This window comes from Chiloscyllium punctatum, chromosome 3, assembly GCF_047496795.1.
Source record: "Chiloscyllium punctatum isolate Juve2018m chromosome 3, sChiPun1.3, whole genome shotgun sequence".
Classification (NCBI taxonomy): Eukaryota; Metazoa; Chordata; class Chondrichthyes; order Orectolobiformes; family Hemiscylliidae; genus Chiloscyllium; species Chiloscyllium punctatum.
In genome coordinates this window covers 64187634-64211278 of record NC_092741.1, presented here as the reverse complement: position 1 = coordinate 64211278, position 23645 = coordinate 64187634, and the positions used below count along the sequence as shown (strand labels likewise).

The 23645-nt window shown below is 40.6% G+C and overlaps 1 protein-coding gene across 1 annotated transcript in view; it reads right to left on the bottom strand.

The window, feature by feature from the left end:
• The window catches only part of LOC140454088 (uncharacterized), a 108491-nt gene that overhangs the window by 66466 nt on the left and 18380 nt on the right, over window positions 1–23645 (bottom strand). The window contains exon 2 of the mRNA XM_072549028.1: window positions 16595–16723. Coding sequence (XP_072405129.1) covers window positions 16595–16723 — 129 coding nt within the window. The remainder of the gene's footprint in view (window positions 1–16594; window positions 16724–23645) is intronic.

Here is a 23645-nt window from a genome sequence, read left to right as displayed (position 1 = left end):
GTGGGCCTGTGGAATTTATTAGGTAGGTAAAAACAATGACTGCAGATGCTGGAAACCAGATTCTGGATTAGTGGTGCTGGAAGAGCACAGCAGTTCAGGCAGCATCCAAGGAGCAGCAAAATCGACGTTTCGGGCAAAACCCCTTCATCAGGAATAAAGGCAGAGAGCCTGAAGCGTGGAGAGATAAGCTAGAGGAGGGTGGGGATGGGGAGAAAGTAGCATAGAGTACAATAGGTGAGTGGGGGAGGGGATGAAGGTGATAGGTCAGGGAGGAGAGGGTGGAGTGGATAGGTGGAAAAGGAGATAGGCAGGTAGGACAAGTCCGGACAAGTCATGGGGACAGTGCTGAGCTGGAAGTTTGGAACAAGGGTGAGGTGGGGGAAGGGGAAATGAGGAAACTGTTGAAGTCCACATTGATGCCCTGGGGTTGAAGTGTTCCGAGGTGGAAGATGAGGCGTTCTTCCTCCAGGGGTCTGGTGGTGAGGGACCAGCGGTGGAGGCGGCCCAGGACCTCCATGTCCTCGGCAGAGTGGGAGGGGGAGTTGAAATGTTGGGCCACGGGGGCGGTGTGGTTGATTGGTGCAGGTGTCCTGGAGATGTTCCGTAAAGTGCTCTGCCAGGAGGCGCCCAGTCTCCCCAATGTAGAGGAGACTGCATCGGGAGCAACGGATACAATAAATGATATTAGTGGATGTGCAAGTAAATCTTTGATGGATGTGGAAGGCTCCTTTAGGAATTTATTGCCATGGAGTGCAGTGGAGGCTGGGACGTTGGGTGTCTTTAAGGCAGAGATTGATAAATTGTTGATCTTGCAAGGAATTAAGGGCTACGGGGAGAGTGCAGGTAAGGTGGAGTTGAAATGCAATGAGTGGACCCAATGGACTTACTTCCACTCCTATGTGTTATGGTCTTAAGTACGGTCTGTTTTTAAATTGTACAGGTGGAATTTTCCCTCAACACATGCTGAAAGATGTCAAGTGTTTGAATCTGGAAGACAAACCGATTGTTTCAATTTACTGAAAATGCGCCACAGAAGGAGATTTCAGAATTCAAAAGCTGTATCTACCTGCTAACAATCGTTTATTTAATAAGAATCGGAATCTTCACATTTCTGGCAGTGATTCATACACACTTGCAGTTAATGTTTTACTTCAACTTTCTATATACTCACATCTAATAAACATCTTCCTGCCGAAATTGGTGTTTTGCTACAGCATGATGTTTTATTTTGAACAAAAGTTGTCAAGTGGAGAAATAAGATATTTCGTCTGTTATGGTTATCTAGCAAGATTTCAAAATTTTTCGTCCTATTCTCAGCTTTAGGGTATCACTGTACAGGATCTTTATTTAGTTAATATGGACATTCAATTTCAAATAAGTTTGCGCATATGAAAACGATTATAGAAGAAAGGAGATGAAGGAATAGAAAAATTGGAAGGGGAGAGAAAGCTACGCTGGGCAAGAGAAAGAATGGGAGGGAGGGCGGCTTTTAATTTTTTTTATCTGAAGAATTAATGCAGATGGACAGAACTTGCAAACAAATTAAAATCACCATACACTGTAAAACCTGTCTGTAAATGGACAAAAAAGCTGATACAGAATTTTGCATTCCAAGTCAATTGCTTGTTGGATAATTGCAACATCTTTAGCTTGTGTAGATCTGAAATGACACAACATTATTCTGCAGTAATATTAACATTTGAACGCAAGGAAAAGATTTCCAATACACTGTACTGCAGAGTATCAAGGCAATCTTTAATTTAGATTCAGAGGCAATTGGGAAATTCTGCTCAATTCAAGACCATGTGAAGGCCTTATAACTAATTAAACAACATAAATAAGTCACAGAATGAACTATGCAACATATCTCACGAGGCCTCTCATTCCACAGGTCATGAGGTCACTTCCCAAGGAAGGTGTAACATGACATCAGTTTACTCAAATGGATACACAGTCAGTTCCATGTAAATACACTTATAATCCCAGCACTCTCAACTGTTGACAGTTAGAAGATTAGTAGATTCCCAAACTTTGATCTCTTATTAGCAGAAAATTAGTGCCAAGTCATTCTTGGTTTGGAATTAATTTTGTCATTGCAATTGCAAAGTATTGGCAATGCCAGAGCAAGTTCTTATCTTTGCTTAGATTCAGAAACACAAACATACACTTTTGTGCGCTTTTGAACCAGTCCTACAAAAACATCATATCCTATTCATGCCCATACATAGTTTGCCCAGACTTTAATTAAATGACTTTTGTCATCACAAATCAAATTTTTACTTGAGTATTCATACATTAACGTTCGGTACAAAGCAAAAGACCACAAACTATTAGTTGATTTGACTTAGACATAAGCATAGAATAAACAGCATTAAAAATAAAGTGTTAAGTAGCAATTACAAAGATAGCACAATTTTATACGTCAATTTGTGATGATTGTGAAGTGGAATTGATATGTTGAAAAAGCTGATCCTCTTCAAATCAGTAATTACTACCATACTTAGCTTTTGGACTAAGTGCAGTTTGTTCTGCTATATTTCAATCTGCAACTTAGTTGTAAATTGTCTGGAGTGCAAGTATCACTTCACAAAATGCTAAGAAATATTACTCTCAAGTTAAAAGCAATTGCACACAACCACACAAATTACTTAATTTTGATAAAATTTCAACCTTCAACAGACTGATGCAACACTAATTATTTTTTCACAAATCATGTATTAAACACTCGCAATAAAGGAGCTGTTATGATGGCATTTGTAAGATGTGACCTTCCTTTGGAGTAAGTGGTGGATGGAACATAGTAGTTTATTTATGAGTGACATCGAACAATCTTTAGGATTTATTTTCATTTCAGTTTCTCCAGAACTGTCTGGTCTGAATACTCCAACTGCAGACACAAATTGGTGCAATATATCTTTTTCAAGATTATGAATTCCACAATGAAGTTTAGAACATTCTAGAACAATATATTTCCATCATGCATGGGAGTGGATCAGAAAATACAACCAGATTAGATTTCCTAGATGGTGCGTTCTTGCAAAGGTTACCTTTACGGTTAAACATACATCATTACAAAGAATATTTCCGTGGCATGAAATTTCCCGATTATATTTGCTGGGTAAGAAGTTGATCAACCCTTTTAAAAAACAGATGATATTTCTACAAAGACTTAATAAAATCTTTGAATAAACTATAAACAGAAAGAAAAATGCTTGAATACATTACAGTTGGAGCATCTTGGATCTGTGTTTCTGAGTATGAGGTGCTTGAGACTGACGCTATGGTTGCATCTGTAGTTCCAAGTGTCAGACCTGAAAAGGCTAAGTGGCTTCACTGCTGCTGCTGCAGGCATATTCACATATTACATTTGAAGGGCTTTTTGCCTGTGAGAATTCATATGTATTGCTTGTGGCTTTCCAGGTGGCAGCTGAACAGCTTTGCAGTTCAGTCAGAGGCAGTGTTCTCTTTCAATAAACTCTGTAGGCTGCATTTTGTTTCAGATGTGTTATACATGCACTGGTCCACCTCATCCTCAGTCTTTTCTAACCCGGAGAAACTTCACCAAAGTCAAAACTCTAAAACTGCATTTAATGCTATGTGCAGATTACTTGTCTTTCTCAAAATACAGTGCACTTCACTAAATTGCATATTTGTTTAGATTTTGGAACATGTCCTGTAGAAGAGGAAAATCCCATCTTAAAATATTTGAAAAGAACTTTCATAGCTGTGGTGTTCCATTTAATTTAGCAGCAAAGCTTCGTATATGCTGAGTGTTCATGAGCTACTTTCTCTCTTCATCTGGGTAGAGAAAGTTTGGAACCTCTGCCCTCTACAGTACTTTCTCAGATAAATAAGCTCAAGTTTTTTTTATGAGCTGATAAAACAAGAGACGAAGAGAAAACCAATAACCATTGCTAATGATAATTCTCATCAGTTTCTCGATTAACACGATAACTATACTGAAGGTTTATCCATATTATCACTTCAATTTTTTCATTCCACACTTGGTAAGAAACTTAAACAATTATTTGAAAATATTATTTCCTTCTTTGTCTCAGAGCATTGACTTGAACGCTGGGCAGATTCTATTGATCCAAAGAAAGAAAGAAAGACAGGAGACAGAAACCAACAAATGATAGGTGAGTTAGACTGAAAACTATCATTAGGAAAATATTTTAATTTCAGACTCCAGTTCATCAACTCAGAGTCAGAATTCCTCCCACAACCAACACTTGCTACAGATGTGGTCATGATGCACCATTATGGGGGTCCACCAACTCCCACATCATGCAGTTATAGCCTGGCTCAGCATCTCTATTTTAATTACGTAGTTCTTAACTTCTGATTTTTAGCCAAATATTTCCATTCTTTACCTTCAATTTAACGTAACCTACAATAGCCATTGCACAAGAGGTCTTGTCATTAAGGATTTTAGTTAGCCAGTCGTCTACACTAAGGCGATAGGAAACAGTTAGAAAATATAGGCCATCTTCAGGTTGGTAAACTGTAACTAATGAAATACGACAGGGGCCTTGACTATTTCAGAGCTGAATGACTTGGTGAAACGACCAACTGTATTGTTACCCAATTTGCTGATAATCTAAAGGTAGGTAAGAAACCAAGGGTGACATAGAAACAGAATCTATAAAGAAAAATTAAATGATTGCAGAAAAATTTTGCAGATTGAATACATTTTGCAAAACTTTGGCAGGAAGAATAGAAAACAGAACATTTAAATGGACACTGCAGAATGGTGCAGAGGGGCCTGGGTGTCCTTGTTCATGAATCACAAAAATGTACGAGTACAGCAAGTAATTAGGAAGGTAAATAGAATATTGCAAGAGGAATGGGGTAGAAGAGTAGGGAAATCTTGCAGCAACTGACCAGGCAATGATCAGACTCCAACTAAGAGTACTGTAGCAATTTGATTTCTTTAAGGATGCGTGTACTTACATTAGAAGCAGTTCACGGGACTAATTCCTGGAATGAGGAGCTGTCTTATGAGCAAAGGTTGGGCCGATACTCACTGGGGTTAAGAAGAAGGAGAAGTGATCTCATCGAAACAAGATTCTGCGAGGCCTTGACAGGGTAGACCCGAGATGAGAGTTTAATTTTGTGGGCAAATCAGGAAATGAGGCACAATTTACCAAAGCAGTCAACTGGCCACTAGGCTTCTCAAGTGTGACATCTGATACTACAGCTCCAACTAGATTATATTCAAGTAGATAAGTTAGCAGATGGGTACAAAAAGAATCATGCTGAGAAATGTTGGCCTTTATCTCAAGGTGGCTGGAATACGAAGCAGAGAAAGCCATCACGCTTTGGCCAGATCCCAGTTAGACTGTTTTGGTCATCTTTGAGCACATTTCAGGAATGGCCTTCCAGATGGAGAGAATGAAACACTTGTTTCTGAAGCTTATATAACAGGATGCATAAACTTGCTTTGTACTTCCTCAAGTAGAGAAGACGAAGGGTAATATACAGTAATATAAAATATTAAACTGATTTGATAGAGTTGATTTGGAGAAAAGAATCAAGAACATGTTGACTGTCTTAAAATTGGAGTTAAGGATGCATAATGAAGAAACATTTGCGCATGCTAGTCAATATCTGGAACCCTTCCACCCACTCAAAAAGATCTGATGCTAGGAAAGCTGCAGCCTTTCAAGGCTGAAATTGATACTTTGTTAACCGAAGTTATCAAGGAATATGGAGATAAAAAGGTACAGATCAGCTATGGTCTAATTCCATGGCACATCAGGCTTCATGAGGTGAGGTGTTGTCTCTTCATTTATTGTATTTAACTGTACAAAATTCTTTCCAACTGAACACGTACAAATTTCATTACGATAATCTTATATTACTGAAATTTTCTTCATAAATTAACTACATAACATTATTTAACCAAAAAGCTAAAATCAGGTCATGATTGCCATGTTGTGAATAATGTTCCATAATGTAATCTAAGCTGCCCACTTCTTTGATCATAGTCCAATCCATCTCAACACATCTGTGCTGAAACCTTCCATCAATGCTTCAGATCCAACCAATAGACTCTCCTACCAAACATTTCATCTCAGTCATTCATGAAGTTCAGTTCATCTAAATATCTTGCCGATACAGAAACACTCAATGCATCATAGGTAATTTAGCTTCTCAAATGATTTCCGATCCTCAAGATATTCAAGTGTATCCCAACATTTAGTTAGCTCAGCTTCCTTACCCATAGACCACAATCAGTGAAGATAGACAACTGCACACCTCCTCCACAATAACCTTCAAAACTGAAACCCTCCAAGAATGCATGCTAGCCCCCTACTCTACTCCCTGTGCTAAATTCTGAATGAATGCCATTTACAAGTTTACTGATGACACTGTGGTAGGATGGATATCAAACAATGATCAGAGTACAGAAAGGAGATACAGGGCTTGGTGTCATGGTGCAATGATAACAACCTCCCTCAATACCACCAAAACAAAAGAACTGATCATTGACTTCAAGAAGGGAGGAAGAGAATATGCCTCCCCATCTATATCAATGAAACAGAGGTTGAGAGCGTCAAGTTCCTAGGAATGATAATAACCGATCTGTCCTGGATTTCCTACATAGATGCAATGATCAAGAAGGCGCAACGACAGTTTTTCTTCCTTAGGTGGCTTAGGAAATTAGGCATGTCCATAAAGGACCCTCACCAATGTTGACAGATGCACCACAAAAAGCATACTATCCAGATGCACAAGGATCTGGAGCGGCACCTGCTCTGCCCAGGACTGTAAAAAACTACAGAAGGTTGCAAGAACAGCCCAGACAATCACAGAAGCCAATCTTCCATCCGTAGACTATATTTACACTTCTCGTCCCTGTGGAAAGGCTGCCAACATCAAAGAGCCCTCCCACCTTGGTAATACTCTCTTCCAATCTCTAATGTCAGGCAGAAGATACAGAAGCTTAAACACATGCAACAACAGCTTCTTGTCTGCAATACTGATGCTGATGGATGGACACTCTAGCTTCAAATAATGTTGATCTTGCTTCACGCGCCTCTTGTACAGTGTAAGCTGTATGGCTCATTATGTCTAAGCACCCTATGATCTGTATGATTTTGTTTGCCATGATCTACCTGTACTGCTTGCAAACAAAGCTTTTCACTGTACTTAGGTACACATGACAATAATAAATCAAGTGTACAAATGGTAAATATTCAGTTCACAGTTATTTGGAAGTCAAGTTCAAAGGGAATAAATGAGTCATGCATAAACAGAAAATGCTAGGAATACTCAACAGATCAAGCAGAAGATTTGGACAGAGAAAGCCATTTTTATATGGGGGGGGGGGGGGGGTGGTGATGCTTAAAACGTGTCAACACAGAGTCCAGAAAGTACAATCTGAGAAGACAAGTTAACAATGCCTGAAATAGTTTAGAATATAGATTCTGAACAGATGACAGTGCAAGACAAATGGAGTTGGTACAGGCATAAATAAAAAAAAAGGAATTCAGATTTCCAGTCCTTTGCTATATTCATCAGGATTCTTTTCTTCTGAAGACTAGCATCTTCACGTTTGTTGCCAGCTTCTCTCGTTTGAAGTGATTGCTTGTATCTTGTCCAGTATTTTTAAACCTCCTTGTTTACAACCAGTTTCACTTGCTTACTTATTGTATCTGGACTACAATGTCTGACAGGTGATGTCTGTTATTCTTCATTAGCTTGTTTTTAAACCATCCTTAAGGTCCCTTAGCTTATTAGCACTCTACTGTTTTCAGAGTTAATTAGACATTTTATAACTACAGATGCCATTATGCCTGTACGCTTTGCCACTTCTCTATAGTCGAATATTTTTCAGAATTTTGCTGTATCAGCACAACATTTAGCATGCAGACCTTATACACTTCATCATATGAAAAAGCATTTGTTCTTTACAGGTCACAATTTTGAATATTTTGTCTGTCAACAATTAAAAATTACAGCCTCACTTTGAAAGTGCATGTATTAATTGGCAACAAACACAGAAGGTCTCGCAGCATCTGTGAAGAGGGAGAACTGGAATTTCTGAGTAAGTTAAGCTGGACTCAAAACACTGTTTGTCTCTCCACAGATACTGCCAGACCTGCTGAAATTCTTGAAGATTCTTGGCAATCGTTTCAGATTTCCAGTAGCTGCAGTACTTCGCTTTTACATTATTTGATCTTTTTCTCAAGACTTCACTTGAAACAAAAATTCAGAATTTTTTTTGCTCAGAACGTGAATCATACATATGTACATACATTTTTGCAGGCAACAGCATTTCACCCCATTTTCACGAGACCTTTTATTTTCAACCCATCATTGATTGCCCTGCCTTCAGCTTTTTAGGCTCACTGCCACGTTTGTGTTCCTTGCTGACTCTCTCTTGCCCGTACCCCCCTCTGCTCCAAATCCTTCATCACTTCTTTAAATGATCTTCGAAAATCCCATCTTTTAATCGAGTTTTGATTCACCCCTGCTACTGTCTCCTTGGAGTGTGCGTCTGTTTACACTTCAATGAAGACTGTGAGAATGTTATTCTACAGATTAATGCAGGCGGTCACTAAACATATCCTATCATGCTTCAATCACATTTACAGGCAAGCAAATAGTTTTTGAAATATTAATCAATTAGACGAACTCCTACACATCGCTAGCCAACGAGGCTTGGACTACTGACCTTCTGGACTCATGAACAGTTGAAGTTAACAACCTACTTTTATTCAGAGAGTACTTAAGTTTCTAAAATAACTCAACATGCAAAGTGCACAAAGAAATCCAAGTTATCATCTCAATCATCTCTCTTCAAAATTATAATGATAGGCTGACAGAACAGAACCTGAAGCTTGGAATTATTCTCTCCTGAATCCGAAAGATAATATGGGCATGACTATCTTTCCACTTCTAAAGATGAATGGTCCAGATCTTGAAACTGCTTACCTAACAGTATTTTTAATAGTACCTTCTTCGTGCTGCAACAGTTCAGGATGGTGACCTGTCAGGGCAACTAAGGATAGGTCATAGATGTCAGTATTGCTAGTCATGCCCATAATCACAAAATTAATTTTAAAAGAGATGGAATTCCAATGATAGAGGCAACCTTGGACTTTTTGGGTACAACGTAAGTGGCATACATTAGGAGTATGTGACTGTCCCAGTCCATTTTCTCAATTAAGTAAATGATCAAATATGAAGGCCCACTGAATTAGTTAAAATGACCTGTTTAGATTTCTAATTAAATGCAGAATCATGTCTCAGTAATGCTAATATTTATAATACTGGTGCATTGGCCGGATGGTAAACATCTATATTATCTAAGGGCAGAAAAATAAGCAGGATTCTACTTCTACTTTCACACTCTCTAATTCTCTTTTTGGAGTGTGGAGCCAAACTTGCTGGGGAATCTAGCATAAAAATTAGAAATGGTGAACTCAACCGACATTGATCAGGGGAACCGTTTGAATAAGGTTAGAGCAAAATCAAACTTTTGATACAGAACTAACAATCCAGAGGTTGCAAGCACAAATCTAGTGATAACAAGTTCTGAAATCTGGGAGTTTATGGCCAATACCAGAAATAAATACCTGTGGAAACGTGTTGGACAGGAAAACTAGTTTGACTTGACCAGCATAAAACTAATGCTGTATCCCCTCACAACTTTAGCATCGATTTTTTGTCTGATTACGTTTTTGTGAAGCAATTGGGAAAAGTTCTCATGTTGAAGCCAACAAGGCAAAGTAAACACCTTGTGATGGAACAGCTTGGTGCGTGGAAAGGAACCACCAGAATGTTTGGGCTGCAGTTTGTACTGGCAATGATAAGGAAAACTCTGGCCTCTATCATCTTCAGCAGTTCCCCACCCTGCGGTTCACTCAATTCAACAAAGTGTTTTAAAAAAAAAATGAAGAGTCAATCTAAAAAGTAAAAACTCACTTTTGAATAGGAAGATGAAATGCTTTTTACTTTCAGGAAATATTGGCATTTCTATTTTTCTTAAGAACCACTAACATTTGAATACCATCTCTTCCCCAAAAACAATGTTTAATTCACTCAACTTCTCTTCATCATAAAAATGGGGAATTTAGAATGGCTAGAATGCCAAGTAGCAATACAGAGGAGTTACAACACAAACAGGTAAAGCATTTACTCTCCACAAATAGTTCCTAAACATTTTATCATTCACTTTATCTCATCCTTCTGTAAAACATAACCTTTAACTTGGATATTCGCTTCTACTTTGACTACAAGAGATTAATTCTCTCAACTCAAAATGTTGTGTGGAAAACTATTCTTCTTTATGTTCATTATTGACGGAAGTTCACCCTAAAGCCCCAAATAAATGTAAATTACTTGCTTCCATTGACTTTGCCCATCCATTCACAATGTTAAACATTTCCATCAAAATGTCCTGTAATTGATATTGTTCCAACAAAAAATGTTCTGATCTTTGTCAAGTGTCCTTCAGCATTAATCTTTCCTTCTAAACAGACAGCAACTCAGTAAGTTTGCATTGCAGCCTTTGTAAACATCCAGAATCCTTCCTTTAGTGAGCAGCCCAACATTAGACTCCACCTTCTTGCTGTCACATTCTGAACAATGACAAAAGACAGAATTATATTGTTACGGCCAGAGTGCACCTGTAACTGCTAGTTTCTGTTTTTCTAAAGTTGGGATAAACAGAGTTTATTACCTGATCTCAGTGTCCCTTGTATTGGAATAATTATTCTAATTTGGCCATCTTTATTGTATAGGTGACCTTACATTAGCTTCCATCTGACAACACTTCAATTTTCAAATTCCTGAAGTCAAGTTCCTCCAAGGCTTTACATCTCCCCATTTCCTTCAGCTCTTTCATCTGGAGAAATCTCTGCACATACCCACTGCTGTCCTCCTGTAGAATCCATATTTTCTTTGCCTCACAACTAGCAGCCAAGTCTTCAGCTCTCTGGGTTTGAACATTTTGCTAAGACTTTTGTCACTTGCTCTGTGTCGTCCTTTACTTTGTCACAATATATTGCTTTGAGATGTTTTGTGAACTTTAAGGCAATTGATAAATTTAAAGTATCTATGATCGTACCCTTCCAACTCTCAATCTGTTTGCTCCCTTCTAGATCCACACTTCATTCCTTGACAGTCTGCATAATACCTTGACGGATTTCCAGACATTTACATTGCTATGAGTAAAGGAGATCCGAATATTTTGTGAAAAATTATGACATACATACAAATACCTTAAAATTTTAAATAAAGACACTTTGCTAAGGAAAAAGGGCATTGGATACAACAATAACAACAAGCAGCAGGGAGCATGGATGTGGAGGACTTTCACAAAGATCATATGTCGCAAATGTGATAAGACCATTTCATATTTGAACTCAAAAAATATGACCAGCCTGAACAGCATTAAGTGGACAGGGCCTGGGAAATGAATAGTCAGGGCTACATGTGCTATCGTAAGGACAGACTGACGGGCAAAGGAGGTGGGGTGGCCATGTTGGTAAGGGATGATATTCAGTCCCTTGCGCGGGGGCACCTAGAGTCCGGGGATGTAGAGTCAGTGTGGATAGAGCTGAGAAATTCTAAGGGTAAAAAGATCCTCTCGGGAGTTATCTACAGGCCCCCAAACAGTAGTCTGGATGTCGGATGTAAGTTGAATCAGGAGCTGAAATTGGCCTGTTGCAAAGATGACACTACAGTTGTTATGGGGGATTTTAACATGCAGGTAGACTGGGAGAATCAGGATGGTATTGGACCTCATAAAGAGACTTTGTGGAGTGCCTCAGAGATGGATTCTTAGAACAGCTGGTGCTGGAGCCGATCAGGGAGAAGGCAATTCTGGATCTGGTATTGTGCAGCGAACCAGAATTGATCAGGGACCTCGAAGTGAAGAAGCCATTGGGAAGTAGAGACCATAAGACAATAAGCTTCAATCTGCAATTTGAGAGGGAGAGGGTACAATCGGAAGTGACAATATTTCTGTTGAATAAAGCGAACTATGGAGCTATGAGGGAGGAGCTGGCCAAAGTTCAATGGTGTAATACCTTAGCAGGGATGACAGTGGAGGAACAATGGCAGATATTTCTGTGTATAATGCAGAAGTTGCAGGATCAGTTCATTCCAAAAAGGAAGAAAGATCCTAGGAGGAGGCATGGGTGGCCGTGGCTGACGAAGGAAGTTAAGAAACATATAAAGTTAAAAGAGAAAAAGTATAACATAGCAAAGATAAATGGGAAAACTGAGGACTGGGAAGCTTTTAAAGAACAACAGAGGATCACTAAGAAGGAAATACGCAGAGAAAAAAATGAGGTACGAAGGTAAACTAGCCAAAAATATAAAGGAGGATAGTAAAAGCTTTTTTAGCTATGTGAAATGCAAAAAAATGGTTAAGACTAAAATTGGGCTCTTGAAGACAAAAACAGGGGAATATATTACAGGGAACAAAGAAATGGCAGTAGAATTGAATTGGTACTTCAGATCTGTGTTCCCTGGGAAAGACACAAGCAATCTCCCTGAGGCAACAGTGGCTGAAGGACCTGAACCAAAGGGAATTTATATTTGCCAGGAATTGGTGTTGGAGAGACTGTTAGGTCTGAAGGTTGATAAGTCCCCAGGGCCTGATGGTCTACATCCCAGGGCACTGAAGGAGGTGGCTTGAGAAATCACGGATGCGTTGGTGATTATTTTCCACAGTTCGATAGATTCGGGATCAGTTCCTGCGGATTGGAGGGTGGCTAATGTTGTGCCTCTTTTTAAGAAAGGTGGGAGAGAGAAAGCAGGAAATTATAGACCGGTTAGTCTGACCTCAGTGGTGGGAAAGATGCTGGAGTCTATTATAAAGGATGAAATTGCGACACATCTGGATAGTAGTAACAGGATAGGTCAGAGTCAGCATGGATTTATGAAGGGGAAATCATGCTTGACTAATCTTCTGGAATTTTTTGAGGATGTAACTCTGAAGATGGAGAGGGAGATCCAGTAGATGTAGTGTACCTGGACTTTTAGAAAGCTTTTGATAAAGTCCCACATAGGAGGTATGTGAGCAAAATTAGGGTGCATGGTATTGGGGGCAAAGTACTAACTTGGATTGAAAGTTGATTGGCTGACAGGAAACAAAGAGGAGTGATAAACAGCTCCATTTCGGAATGGCAGGCAGTGAGTGACCAGTGGGGTACCGCAGGGATCAGTACTGGGACCGCAGCTTTTTACAATATATATTAATGATATAGAAGATGGTATTAGTAATAACAGTAGCAAATTTGCTGATGATACTAAGCTGGGTGGCAGGGCGAAACGTGAGGAGGATGTTAGGAGATTACAGGGTGACCTGGAAAAGGTTAGGTGAGTGGTCAGATGCAGTTTAATGTGGATAAATGTATGGTTATCCACTTTGGTGGGAAGAACAGGAAGGAAGATTACTACCTAAATGGAATCAAGTTAGGGTAAAGGGGCAGTACAAAGAGATCTGGGTGTTCTTGTACACCAGTCAATGAAGGTAAGCATGCAGGTACAGCAGGTAGTGAAGAAGGCTAATAGCATGCTGGCCTTCAGAACAAGAGGGATTGAGTATAGAAGCAAAGAGGTTCTTCTGCAGCTGTACAGGGCCCTGGTGAGACCACACCTGGAGTAGTGTGTGCAGTTCTGGTCTCCAAATTTGAGGAAAGACATTCTGGCTATTGAGGGAGTGCAGCATAGGTTCACGAGGTCAATTCCTGGAATGGCAGGACTACCTTACGCTGAAAGACCGGAGTGACTGGGCTTGTATACCTTTGAGTTTAGAAGACTGAGAGGGGATCTGATTGAGACATGTAAGATTATTAAAGGATTGGACACTCTGGCGGCAGGAAACATGTTTCCGCTGATGGGCGAGTGCCGAACCAGAGGACACAGCTTAAAAATACGGGATAGACCATTTAGGACAGAGATTAGGGGAGACTTCTTCACCCAGAGTGTGGTGGCTGTGTGGAATGCTCTGCCCCAGATGGCAGTGGGGGCCCAGTCTCTGGATTCATTTAAGAAAAAGAGTTGGATAGAGCTCTCAAGGATTGTGGAATCAAGAGTTATGGAGATAAGGCAGGAACATGATACTGATTAAGGATGATCAGCCATGATCATATTGAATGGTGGTGAAGGCTCGAAGGGCAGAATGGCCTACTCCTGCGCCTATTGTCTATTGTCATTAGCATATCATCCTCTCTCTCTTCCTTTGTAAAACATCTCAGCCAAGTGTGAAGCTGAAAACTCCCAAAAGTCATCTTTACCACTCAAAGGACTTCCAGACAGGATTTGTTGGCCTCTGTTCCACCGTGGTCAACAAAGGGATTGCAGTCAATAATAAATGGTACGGGGAGGTGATGGTCTAGTGGTATTATCTCTGGACTGTTAATCCAAAGACCAAAGTAATGTTCTGGGGATCAGATTCAACAGATGGTGGAATTTAACTTCAGCAAAAATCTGGAATTAACAGTCTAACGATGACCATGAATCCATGATCAATTGTTGGTAAAAATTCCATCGAGTTCACTAATGCCCTTTATGAAGGGAAACCTCCATCCTTATCCGATCTGGCCAAATGTGACTCCAGAACCACAGAAAAGTGGCTGACTCTTAACTGTCCTTTGGACAATTAGGGATGGGCACTAAAGGCTGACCCAGCCGGTGATGCCCTCATTCCCTGAATTCATATTAAAAAAAAGTTCGAGGAAGATATGGCAGTGCCAACAGCTTATGTATGCAAAATAACTCCAGAATCAGAACATCATTTGGCACAAGTTGCGAATCCTTCATTTTTCATGATTTTAACTATTACTCAGTTAAAATACTTTAAAGTTGAAAACTCCAATTTTTATACTTCTGTGTCTCTTCTAAAGAAGGATAGATATTTATGTTTGCATAATTCAAACTTGTGGGAATAATCTTTACATCTTTGTATGACTAAAGATCATTTTGGTAATAAATCAGTTATTTACTGCTGACTAAAAAAAACTTGACTGACTGGTTACTAATACTAACCCTGACAGAGTCTAAGACCTACATAATTGCCAATCATAGAATCCCTACAACGTAGATAGGTGTCAGTCATCCCATGGAATCTGGACCAACCTTCCAAACAGCATCCCATCCTATTCCTGTAACCCTGCATTTACCATGGCTAATCCACCTCGCCTGCACATCTTCCAACTATGGGAGGAAACTAGAGCACGTGGCAGAAATTCACACAGACATGGGGAGAATGTACAAGATCCACACAGTTATTTGAGGCTGGAATTGAACCGGGTCCCGAGCCGGAAGTAGCAGTTGAACTACCAAGCCACCGATATCGACCACCTGCTCAAACTTTGTATTTGTTATGACCAGCAAGAAGTGGGATGAGAATAGGAAACAGTGCACCCTTCCCAACCTCGGCTCTAACAACATTCACTGAATATTCCCACGTACCATGTTTAGTATTTTTGCCGATATACAACTCTGCAGCTTGAAAAGCACAGCACACTCTTTTGAAATATGCAGAAACATTTCTAGCTCTAAGTTTTATCCACATTAAAGAAAAGACTCAAATATCTTTTCTACCACAGATGTCAAAGCTAAATAGTCTGCAATTGGCAAATTTGCTGTCCCTCTTTTTCCTAATACAGGCAATGCATTGTCCACTCTCCAGCTAGCCAGCACACATCTACATTCAACTGAGCTTCAGATCAGGATCAGCTGGAAACTTTAGGCGACTGTTTAAATTGAACGAAAGCTGTGTGCTTTAAGCCCATATCGACCTTCTTAAAGATAAGCCAAAGGATTTGATAGACTTTCCTTATATGCCCAATCTCAACATCATCAGGTCAGCTGTTCAAATCAAAGATATCTCATTCTGGGTGGGCAGTACCAGGGAGATTCAATAACCAACAATTTCTCCATCAGCATGCAGATTTTATTTGAAGATCATTTGAAAGTAAGTTTCACTTGTCTTCAAAGCTCCACCTATACACAAAAACACAGCCTTATTCATTCAGAATGAAGGGCTAGTTGGATTTCACCACTAACAGAGAAGCTATACAACTGATCAACAGAAGCAATGCTTACAAAGACTTGAGTGTAGCTGCCAACTCTTCCCTGCCCTAGAGATATGGGTCCCACCCTACTTGCATTAACTTTCTAGGAACATAATACAAAATACAATGATGAAATTAAACTAAAGGAGCTTTTTTTTTTGCATGGCATTGTTAATTTAGCTGAGTACTTTGTAGATTTCTTGCAATGGGGGAAGGGGAAAAAAAAGCTTTAGTTTTTGCAACTCAACGTACTTTTATATTAGTTTCAACATGACCATCATTACTATACCCTGGTCCCCAAAAGTTTTTCATTTTGTTTTTTAGCAGGATCACGTGAAATACAGGTTTAACTAATCCAAAGAGAAATTTTTTTTAAAAAGTAAATGGCAAAGTGCAAAAGACAAATTGCCCTGGACATCATTAATCTAAACATCTGGTACACAGAAGATAAATATTTCCATCCTGTTATTTTGGCTCATAAACATTAAGTCTTGGGGAAGTGTAATTCTCACAATCATGGTATGGGAGCACAAAAAAAAAGTTCTTCAAACCTTTTGAATCTTTTTCAAAGCCCATGATCTTCTTAGAAGATTCAAACTCCAGGTCTTGCCCTAGCATCATGTCACTCTGCAGGACCAGTTCTTCAGGCCCATTTTGTTCACAGCCATCCTCTGACTCAACTGCAGAATTAAAATAGTTCACTGTTCAGTCAACATCACTGTATAAATATTCAATTATTTTATTACTTTTAAGCATGGTGGTCATCCATTTTGAAATATAGACTGGTTTGATGCAAAACCTGACTTGTTATTTAGCAGCTCCAGTATGAACATTGCCAAGGCCTTGCTACTGGTGGACAGGGATTGGTTCAGCATCCAAAAAGTTCTGAATAGAACTGAAGTCATAAATGTACAAACATCCCACTTCTGACCTTTTAATAAACTGAATTTGGTTCTGCCAAGGAAAGTTCTCTGAAGAACTTCAGTCAAGTCCTGAGCTTATGGACCAGCCTATAACAATCACTTTCCTTTATCTGAAATCTGTTTCCACCCACTGGAGAGTTCATCCTGATTTCTTTGGAATTCAATTTTCCTAGGGCTCCTAAATGCCACACGAGTCAAATGCAACCTTGATGTTAGCCTTACCTCTAGAATTCAGCTTTTTTGTCCTATTTTACCAAGGTTGGAACGGGGTTCTGGTGCAGAGAGACTCGATTGGATTCCAAACTAAGCACTGCTGAGCAGAACAGTGACAATGAGAAGTGAGAGAGAACAATGATAAGGCAGGAATTGGCTCAATTGGATTTGTCTTTTTTGTTACTGATCGGATGGACCTGGGCCATTGGGTAGCTGTACAGGAACAACTTGACTACAGGCGAAACTTATTCTGGAGCACAAGTCTCCAGAACTACAATGAGATGTTGCTTGCGCCCATAACTTTAGATATATTTAGTGCCTTCAGCGATTTCTTAATATCATGTGAAGTGAATCAAATTGCTGGATATCTGCAATGCTGGAAACCTTGGAGGAGTTGGGAAGGGGTCCAAGATAATTATCCACTCAACACCTCTTGCTAAAGGCAAATGTTTCAGCCTTAACTTTTGCATTGCTATGTTTAACTCCAACTGAATCAAGGCCAATAACATCAGATAGGATGCAAAGGTGGTCCAGCAAGGCAAATATCATGTTAGCTTTTACTGCAAGGGGCATGGAGTACAGTTATTTTTAAAAAGTCATGCTGCAAAGTTTTTGGGTTTTGAGGAGACCACACTTGGTGTACTGCGAAGAGTTTATGTCTCTGTACATAAGGAAGATTTGCACTAGTTTTCTGGGATAAAGGGGTTGTCCTCAGACTTCTTTTGAAATGATTTGTTAAGAGGATGTGGGAATCACTGGCTAGGCTGGCACGTGGGGCCCATGCTTAATTGCCCTTGGTAGTGTACTTGCTTGACAAAAGCATTAGTAGACTGAGCCTATGTTCACTAAAGTTAACAAGATTAACCAGTCATTTCACTGGATCAGAAGAATCTGAGATATTGAACTGGATAGATATAAAAAACTAAAAATAGGCAACGTAGTCTCAGGATAAGAGTTGGCCATTTAGGAGGAGGAGAATTTACTCAGTTGTGAATATTTGGAATTTTCTACCTAGGGGCTGTCAAGACTCAGTCACTGAGAACATACATGAACGTTCGAAGCCTCTGTAAAGGAACTAAGGGATATGGGCATTAGACTGAAAGGTGGTGTTGACATCCAGAATTATTCAGCTTAGCAAAAGACATAGGCTCAAGTGGTCATGTCTCCTGGCCCCAATCTTTTAATGTTCTTTATTATTAGCATATGCAAAAACCATCTTCATGCTTCAGGTATCATCAGTGGCATCTAAATTGTGCACAGGAGATATCCAAGGACTACAGTGGATTTTTTCTTGATAATATGTTTTTGGAGATAAGTCTCTCGATTAAACTTAAAATATAAGCCATAGCTATTAATTTAACCTGGGGGAGTGTTTGTAGAGGAATAAGACGGTGTTATTTTCTGGGTCTGTAGATTGCGAAGTGGCTAAAATGGCCTTTGCAGTGATATGTACTTCTCGTCAGATGTGGGAGTTTAAAGAGGGTTTAAGGGTTACTGCGATTATATCTGCCATAAATGCTGTTGGATGCAAATCTAATCAGATCGAGTGGATCGGTTGGAGAGACAAATAGAAGCGATGAGGAATTTGCAACAGCGACAGTATGTGATGGATGGCAGTTATAGGAAGAGGGAAAGTCTCAGATACAGTCACATAGATGAGTTAACTCAAGGAAGGGTAAGAGAGGTAGGCAGCTACAGCAGAAGTCTTTTGTGGATATACCCATTTCAAACAGGTATGCGGTTTTGGAAAATGTAGGGGGGTGATGGATTCTCAGGGGAACGTAGCACGAACAGCCAAGTTTCTGGTATTGAGACTGGCTCTAATGCAGCGAGGGGTTGGCTTCCAAGAGATCAATTGTGATAGGGGATTCTGTAGTCAAAGGTACAGACAGATGTTTCTGTGGCCAGCAGAGAAAAAGCAGAATGGTTTGTTGTTTCCCTGGTGCCAGGATCAAAGATGTCTCAGAGATGGCGCAGAATGTTCTCACAGGGGAGAGGGGCCAGCAGGAGGTCATTGTCCACATTGGAATCAACGACACTGGAAGGGAAAAGGTTGAGATTCTGAAGGGAGATTACAGAGAGTTAGGCAGAAATTTAAAAAGGAGGTCCTCAAGGATAGTAATATCTGGATTACTCCCAGTGCTACGAGCTAGTGAGGGCAGGAATAGGAGGATAGAGCAGATGAATGCATGGCTGAGGAGCTGGTGTATGGGAGAAGGATTCACATTTTTGGATCATTGGAATCTCTTTTGGGGTAGAAGTGACCTGTACAAGAAGGATGGATTTCACCTAAATTGGAAGGGGACTAATATACTGGCAGGGAAATTTGCTAGAACTGCTTGGGAGGATTTAAATTAGTAAGGTGGGGGGGGTGGGGGGTGGGACCCAGGGAGATAGTGAGGAAAGAGATCAATCTGAGACCGGTACAGCTGAGAACAGAAGTGAGTCAAACGGTCAGGGCAGGCAGGGACAAAGTAGGACTAATAAATTAAACTGCATTTATTTCAATGCAAGGGGCCTAACAGGGAAGGCAGATGAACTCAGGGCATGGTTAGGAACATGGAACTGGGATATCATAGCAATTACGGAAACATGGCTCAGGGATGGGGAGGACTGGCAGCTGAATGTTCCAGGATACAAATGCTACAGGAAGGATAGAAAAGGAGGCAAAAGAGGAGGGGAAGTGACATTTCTGATAAGGGATAGCATTACAGCTGTGCTGAGGGAGGATATTCCCAGAAACACATCTAGGGAAGTTATTTGGGTGGAACTGAGAAATAAGAAAGGGATGATCACCTTATTGGGATTGTATTATAGACCCCCCAACAGCCAGAGGGAAATTGAGAAACAAACTTGTAAGGAGATCTCCGCTATCTGTAAGAATAATAGGGTGGTTATGGTCGGGGATTTTAACTTTCCAAACATCCACTGGGACTGCCATAGTGTTACATGTTTACATGGAGAGGAATTTCTTAAGTGTGTACAACACAATTTTCTGATTCAGTATGTGAATGTACCTAATAGAGAAGGTGCAAAACTTGACCTACTCTTGGGAAATAAGGCAGGGCATGTGACTGAGGTGTCAGTGGTGGAGCACTTTGAGGCCAGTGACCATAATTCTATTCGTTTTAAAATAGTGATGGAAAAGGATAGACCAGATCTAAAAGTTGAAGTTCTAAATTGGAGAAAGGCCAATTTTGACAGTATTAGGCAAGAACTTTCAAAAGCTGATTGGAGGCAGATGTTCGCAGGTAAAGGGACGGCTGGAAAATGGGAAGCCTTCAGAAATGAGATAACAAGAATCCAGAGAAAGTACATTCCTGTCCGGGTGAAAGGGAAGGCTGGTAGGTATAGGGAATGCTGGATGACTAAAGAAATTGAGGGTTTGGTTAAGAAAAAGAAGGAAGCATATGTCAGGTACAGACAGGATAGATCGAGTGAATCCTAAGAAGAGTATAAAGAGAGTAGGAGTATACTTAAGAGGGAAATGAGGAGGGCAAAACAGGGACATGAGATAGCTTTGGCAAATAGAATTAAGGAGAATCCAAAGGGGTTTTACAAATAAATTAAGGACAAAAGGGTAACTAGGGAGAGAATAGGGCCCCGCAAGGATCAGCAAGGTGGCCTTTGTGTGGAGCCACAGAAAATGGGGGAGATACTAAATGAATATTTTGCATCAGTATTTACTGTGGAAAAGGATATGGAAGATTTCGACTGTAGGGAAATAGATAGTGACATCTTGCAAAATATCCAGATTACAGAGGAGGAAGTGCTGGATGCCTTGAAATGGTTAAAGGTGGATAAATCCCCAGGACCTGATCAGGTGTACCCGAGAACTCTGTGGGACGCTAGAGAAGTGATTGCTGGGCCTCTTGCTGAGATATTTGTATCATCGATAGTCACAGGTGAGGTACCGGAAGACTGGAGGTTGGCAAACGTGGTGCACTGTTTAAGAAGGGTGGTGAGGACAAGCCAGGGAACTATAGACCAGTGAGCCTGACCTTGGTGGTGGACAAGTTGTTGGAGGGAATCCTGAGGGACAGGATGTACATGTATTTGGAAAGGCAAGGACTGATTAGGGATAGTCAACATGGCTTTGTGCATGGGAAATCATGTCTCATAAACTTGACTGAGTTTTTTGAAGAAGTAACAAAGAAGATTGATGAGGGCAGAGCAGTACATGTGATCTATATGGACTTCAGTAAGGCATTCGACAAGGTTCCCCAAGGGAGATTGATTCGCAAGGTTAGATCTCATGGAATACAGGGAGAACTAGCCATTTGGATACAGAACTGGCTCAAAGATAGAAGACAGAGGATGGTGGTGGAGAGATGTTTTTCAGACTGGAGACCTGTGACCAGTGGAGTGCCACAAGGATCGGTGCTGGGCCCTCTACTTTTTGTCATTTACATAAATGATTTGGATGCAAGCATAAGAGGTACAGTTAGTAAGTTTGCAGATGACACCAAAATTGGAGTGTAGTGGACAGCGAAGAGGGTTACCTCAGATTATAACAGGATCTTGACCAGATGGGCCAATGGGCTGAGGAGTGGCAGATGGAGTTCAATTCAGATAAATGCGAGGTGCTGCATTTTGGAAAAGCAAATCTTAGCAGGACTTATACACTTAATCGTAAGGTCCTAGGGAGCGTCGCTGAACAAAGAGACCTTGGAGTGCAGGTTCATAGCTCCTTAAAAGCAGAGTCACAGGTAGATAGGATAGTGAAGGCGGCGTTTGGTATGCTTTCCTTTACTGGTCAAGAGTATTGAGTACAGGACTTGGGAGATCATGTTGTACCTGTACAGGACATTGGTTAGGCCACTGTTGGAATATTGTGTGCAATTCTGGTCTCCTTCCTATCGGAAAGATGTTGTGAAACTTGAAAGGGTTCAGAAAAGATTTACAAGGATGTTGCCAGGGTTGCAGGATCTGAGCTACAGGGAGACGCTGAACAGGCTGGGGCTGTTTTTCCTGGAGCGTTGGAGGCAGAGGGGTGACCTTATAGAGGTTTACAAAATTATGAGGGGCATGGATAGGATTAATAGGCAAAGTCTTTTCCCTGGGGTCGGGGAGTCCAGAACTAGAGGGCATAGGTTTAGGGTGAGAGGGGAAAGATATAAAAGAGACCTAAGGGGCAACTTTTTCACTATACGTGTATGGAATGAGCTGACAGAGGAAGTGGTGGAGGCTGGTACAATTGCAACATTTAAGAGGCATTTGGATGGGTATATGAATAGGAAGGGTTTGAAGGGATATGGGTCGGGTGCTGGCAGGTGGGACTAGATTGGGTTGGGATATCTGGTCGGCATGGATGGGTTGGACTGAAGGGTCTGTTTCCATGCTGTACATCTCTATGAGTGTATCTCTGATGCACCTTTTGACCATGAATGTGTACAAGGAAACATTATTTATGGCATCACTGAAGTGGAAGAAAGAGCGAACAGTACCACAAAACAAGTTGTTACGATATTGATGGGAGAATGCATGGCTAGAAGCTGGAATGCAGAGGTGGAAAGGAAGCAAATTGAAAGCTGCATGATTGAGTGAAAAAGAAGGAATTAAAACAGCACAAGTCTCTGGAAAACTGAAAGATGGATGCCTCAAAGGTTCAGGCAAACAAAAGCATGAGTATTTGGAGGTGGTAGAGGTAGCAGAGTAGATACTTGTTATCATAAATGCAATAAGTACTTTGCTGTCTCATGTCCAGGATTAAACTAGAAGGAGAAGACAAATTACTGGAAAGGATTATGCTTTTTTAGTGAATTGAATCAGGCAAGTGGATGTCTGGAATAGACAACACTGAAGGGAAACATCAATACTATTCAAAAATTAAGATTCTGAATGTCCTGGAATGAGGGATGGTGAAATCATACTATGTTCTGAATGAAGTCAGGCATCTGAAGTTTTGTTATTGTGAGGGAAAAGGCACACATCAAAACCTATAGAAAATCTAGCTTTCACACGTCTACAATTAGTCCAGAGACCTGAATAATGTTCTGGGGATTAGTGGTGCTGGAAGAGCACAGCAGTTCAGGCAGCATCCAAGGAGCTGTAAAATCGACGTTTCGGGCAAAAGCCGTTCATCAGGAATACAGGCAGAGTGCCTGAAGGGTGGAGAGATAACACTGACATTTTTTTTTTACAAACCCACCGACTCCGACAGCTACCTGGATTACACCTCTTCCCACTCTTCCTCCTGCAAAAATGCCATCCGTATTCCCAATTCCTCTGCCTCCACAGTATCTGCTCCCAGGAGGACCAGTTCCACCACAGAACACACCAGATGGCCTCCTTCTTTAGAGACTGCAATTTCCCTTCCCACGTGGTTAAAGATGCTCTCCAACGCATCTCGTCCACATCCCGCACCTCTGCCCTCAGACCCCCACCCCTCCAATCGTAACAAGGACAGAACGCCCCTGGTACTCACCTTCCATCTTCGCATAAACCAAATCATCCGCCGACATTT